General features: G+C 57.4%; 2 protein-coding genes across 2 annotated transcripts; one reads left to right on the top strand and one right to left on the bottom strand.

The window, feature by feature from the left end:
• Positions 1-300: 300 nt before the first annotated feature.
• Positions 301-2,291, bottom strand: CDEST_02942 (uncharacterized protein). The gene has a single exon (XM_062919101.1). It carries the CDS (start codon positions 1,794-1,796, stop codon positions 546-548), a length of 1,251 nt encoding a protein of 416 aa, XP_062775152.1. The 5' UTR covers positions 1,797-2,291; the 3' UTR covers positions 301-545.
• Positions 2,292-2,381: 90 nt separating this feature from the next.
• Positions 2,382-4,016, top strand: CDEST_02941 (uncharacterized protein; the record flags this gene model as incomplete). Its single annotated transcript, XM_062919100.1, has 3 exons — positions 2,382-2,671; positions 2,895-3,054; positions 3,696-4,016. The coding sequence occupies 3 exons, from the start codon at positions 2,382-2,384 to the stop codon at positions 4,014-4,016; spliced, it is 771 nt and encodes a 256-aa protein (XP_062775151.1).
• Positions 4,017-4,888: the final 872 nt, after the last annotated feature.

Genomic DNA, 4,888 nt, shown 5'->3' with positions numbered 1-4,888 from the left:
GAGTCCCATGATGACATAGAGCCCGGGAAGCGCAAGAGAGATGATGTGGGTTTTGAGGTATCCGTTGCAAGGCAAGTTCTTCCCTCTCACTTATTCTTGTAAGATAGGTAGGAAAGGAGCGTGACTGCAAATCTCCAATACAACCTGTTCTTCACATGTCACACACTCGCCAAGGAAATAAGACACAGAACAATCATATAAGCAACGCGTACTGCTTGTTATTTTCTCCAGCGTCGAGTCCCCAAGCTTGAATGCAGGCTCGGTGCCGAAGAAGTAGTAAAAAACGACCGTGGGTATAATCGAAAGCACATAAACACCCCGTTGCCCTGCGAGATACGGAACCCCCCCCCATCCTAGAGCAAAAACCTCCCTTCTAATCTAAAACGAAAGCGAACTTCTTAAAACTTCTCCCCCTATGTCCATGCCCAGCATGTTTCTCCACCGGTGTAGAATCGAAGAACAAATGTACTATACCATCATTACAAAACACGATATCGTGGAACACCCTCTCCTCCCGTTAAGCCAAAAGAGAAGTTGTTGGACAACTATCGGTTGGACGGCATCTGCGGCGTCTGCGGCACATAGGGCTTCCCCCTTCTAACCTCACCGAGCTCCGCCTCCTCCATCATGTCCGTGAAAGTGGTAATCCTCTTCGCCCCGGGCCTATCGCCGCCGACAGTCCGCGGGTCTGCGAACACGTTGATGCTCTCACTGCTCGGCTCGCGCTGGACATACCCCGGCTTCGGCGGTAAGAGTGGGCTCGGAACCTTGGAAGGGTGGTGCCGCCGCGACCCGGAGTTGGGACGCATGCCGCGGATGGGCGGGACGGGAACGCCCCGCTCGAGCGTGGTGGTGTTGGGCGGCGTCCGCAGGCCGGAGTCGCTGCGGGCGAGGCCGATGGGGTGGTGCGCCAGTGTCGTTGCCGTCGACGATAGACGGGTGTGGTAACCGTACCCGTTCCCGCCGGCCCCACGAGGCGTCGGGGACGTGGTGGAGCTGCGGGAGTTGACCGTCGACGGCGTCTTGAGGATGAAGTCGGTCCGGACGGTAGAGTCGGACATGGGGATGGGCTCGGAGATGATGTTGCCAAAGGACGACGTCGACGTCGAGGGCCGCGGGGCCCCGCTGCGCTTCTTCTCGGTCTGGAGAGGGGCATTGCGGCGGCGGCGGCGGCGGGCAAGGAAGAGGAGGAGGGCAACGCCAAGGCCGACACCGACCAGCACGCCGCAGAGAACGCCGATGACGATGGCGGTTGGGAAACTGTTGTCGTTCTTGTCATCGCCGCTGGGAGCTGCGCTGGCAGCGATGGTGGTGGGGATGACGGTTGGAGCGGTGCCGGTGGACGTCGGGCCGGGGGTGGAGGTGACCACGACCTCGGGCTCCTTGGTCTGGTCTGATTCCATCACACACTGCTGAAAGCTATTGCAGGTGTATCCGAAGGGGCAGCACTTGTTTTCGCCGCAAGTACCGAGCTTGGCCTTGAGCGCCGTTGTCTTGATCTGCGCATCGGGGTGTACCGCGGGGTCCTGCAGGTTGACGTTGCAGGTGATGGGGGATATCCTGTCACAACTGCTTCCCTCCGGACAGCAGAGTATGGTGGTGTTTCCAGCCAGAGTGATACATTTAGTGCCTGTCCCGCAGCAAAAGCTGTTGGGGAGGCCGTTGCCGCAGGCGGAGAAGCCGTCGGCAGCGCATGAGTCCTGTCGCCCGAAGACTGACGGGATGGAGGCGACCTGGGCGGAGGCGAAGAGGATCGAGAGCACCGTGGCTCGTGTGCATTTTCGTAACCTCGCCATGGTCGAGCTCGATGTGATGTACAGCGATTAAATTCGTCTTTCAGCTATGCGTTTCTCGCTGGCGTTGCAGCGCTCGCGCGGAATACGGGCGCGTGTGGGAAGGCGTGTAAGTCGGAGAGTCAGATAACGGGTTGTGTCAACCGGGGAGTATGACAAAAGGGAGTCAAGAGACACCGAGACGCTTCTCGGGTAGGGCATACAAAGAGGTAGAAATAAGTCGAGGTTTGAAGATGTTTCGTGAGAGGGTAGTCACGAACACACAATGAACTCGTCGCTATTCGAAGACAAGAGTTTATGAGACAAAAAACGGCCACTCATTTGTTCTTTGGGTAGTTGGGAGGCGGCACAAAAGAAACAATGGCACGATAAACGGGCAACAATGACCTCAGTAAGAAGACATCGAGAGAGAATATCAGAAAGGAGGAGAAGGGGACAGTCAGACGATGATGGCCCGAAAGATGACGATTCGGTTTCCACTGGGCATCGAGCAAAAAACTCACCTAAACCCAATCTTCCTCGACCTGGGCTCGACATCGTGGTAAGGCGGCAAGGGCCTTCCTGTCTGACCCCTACCTCTGCCACTCGATGGAGGACTCCTACGGCGGAACGAAAAACAAAATTCGAAAAAATCACGGACTCGATGCTCATTCTCCTGCGCGGCTCGAAACGGACGGGCTTCGCCAATGCCCAAGGAAAGGTGCCACCCGATCGACCTCGCCTCTGGAGGTCGGCCTTATGGTGGCCAACCAAGCGGCCGCTGGGCGGCATCGCGGCGACTTGCAAGAGGTCCGCTTGCAAGGCGTGTCCCATGCGGGCGCGACTGGATCGCAAGGCATTGCCACTCGTTCGCCCGTCCGTCTGGCCGGGGTCGGGTTGTGGGTAGAGAGAAATGCGCGGGGCGATGGTGTTGCGCAGGCCACACATCGCCAGTATCACAATATCGAAGCAGACGACACCAAGCCTTCATCACGAGAGAAGACCGATAGGGCGTCAAGAGCCGGTGTTCTGACCTCCAGCCATGGGACAAACCCCGGAATCATTGGCGTGCAGCGAGAAAAGGAAACGGGCGGCACAACATTAGGCCTGGTCTTGAGGCAGTGCTGGTCTGGGTGGTCGCTGGGCCGGTGACAACGAGAGGCTGTCGATGAAGGACGAGTCGCCTCTGCTGGTGGAGCTGTTGTCGGCTTCTTTGCTGCTCTTGCCGCCCAATGGCCGCAGCCTTTTCGTTTGGCGAGGGGCGAGTCGTGAGCAAGAGGAGGTCGATAGGTCGCAGTGACGGGAGGAAGGAACAAAAAAAGCCAGGCAGGGGCCAAAGGAGTCATCAAGTGCCAGAAAGTAACCGCGCAGCCGAAACGCGCGCGTATGATTCGCTGGTGGCATCAAGGCCCCAAATTTAGGGATGGCCCCTGCATCGACCCTGGCGCTCCACTCTTGATCACTTTCTTTTTAGCGTCCGTTCTCCCTTCTCTTTTCGCTGTTCAGCAGGGGCCCAGGTACAACTCTGTTTTCTTAGGCGCCTTTAGCCTCTCTTACATATTACTGCGTTCCTTAACACCACAGAAACCACATACTGTTTTCAATGTCAGGCATAGCACTTGTACTGTGCTTTCTACTCTTCGTTGTTCTTGTATTGTGTACTTGTGCGATCTCAAGATGGACCGCCTTGGTCACGTACCTTATTCTTTAGCCGCTCTTCATAGTTCAAACATTGTTCGATCTTCGGAGGAAAGAGCGGTGCGGCCAACCAAAAGAACCCTCGTGACGTTGGCTGAAGAAACTGAGCCTCCGACCCACAAACAACGTACAGATATTCACTCCCAAGGACCAAGCCACACGTGACGTACGCTATCGTTCCAGCCACTCCTGCGCCTGTCCAGTGCCGCGGCTCCCGATCACAAGACCGCCTTGCGAAAGCCTCCTCTTGACCGATCGGCAACCGGGCAGACGACAATCATCCTCCATGCTCCACTCAAGAGCCGTCTTCTTTCCATCCTCCCAGAAGAAAGGACACCGATCCACTCCCTATTCGCGAGCCAAACAAGGACTCGAAACATCTGCTGCAGCAGCATCATCATCATCATCACCATCATCAATGTCGTCGTCGTCGTCGTCGTCGCCAGTCTCGCCTCATCTTCACAATGGGAGGAGGCCTCGGAGGGGAGCGTGTCCATACCCAAACCATCCCGTGCCCCGTCCATAGCTCGTTGTCGCCGTCGGTGAGCGTGTGTAAGTCGGACCCCCATTCCACACGGTCAAGGATCCACCAAGGCGGTCCCATCCCGACCCGAAGCGGTGTCTCCATGATCTACGAGCAGAAAACCCCCGCCTTGCCCTGCTCCTGGCCTCCTGCCCATGTCATGTCTTTTTCGCCATTGCCCCTCTCCGAGAACCCAACGTCGCCAATGTTGCCGACGTCGTCGATTTTACAGCACACCCCTCCCACGCGACGGCACGGCATTCGCCAAACTCTTTGGAAATGCACCTCCGATCCCGTGGCCTCCTCCGTGGCAGGGCCCCCAGCATCCGTGAAGAAGAGAAGCCGCGAAGAGGCCGGCCCAATTCGTCAATGTCGGCCCAGGAAGGACAAATCGCACCCGCAGCCGGGCCATCACGTGGATCCCGTCGCTCTATCTCGCATTGCCTCTCCCATTTCCCTGTTTTCCCACCACGCTACCGAGTGCTACACCCCTCCCCTCCCCTCCCCTCCCCTCCTAAAAGACAAAAATCTTGGCCCCGATACTCCGTGCCTAAGAGACCCCGTTTTCCCGCCCTGCTGCCAATTCACGATGATTCACGCGCGCGCGCAACGTGCGTCGTGACTCGAAAACGGCGGTGAACGGTCCCTTTTGTGCACGATTGCGGGGGTGACGACGGAGTACGGGTCACAGATTGGTGGCGTTTGACAAACGTCGATGCCTTTCCGTCATTTGAGACCGACCCTTCGTCCGAGGGTTCCTCCTCCCCTGCCTCCCCCATCTGTACAGGAATGTCCGCACAAACCACAGAATTACCCAGCAGAATGCACGAGGGGGTGTGATCTGAGCAATCGAGACGACGAACGGGGAAGCGAGGGAGAAGGAGAAGAAGCTCAA

The sequence above is a fragment of the Colletotrichum destructivum genome, chromosome 2 (genome assembly GCF_034447905.1).
Source record: "Colletotrichum destructivum chromosome 2, complete sequence".
NCBI lineage: Eukaryota > Fungi > Ascomycota > Sordariomycetes > Glomerellales > Glomerellaceae > Colletotrichum > Colletotrichum destructivum.
The sequence above is the reverse complement of the archived record's forward strand: the minus strand, read 5'-3'. Positions and strand labels throughout refer to the sequence as shown.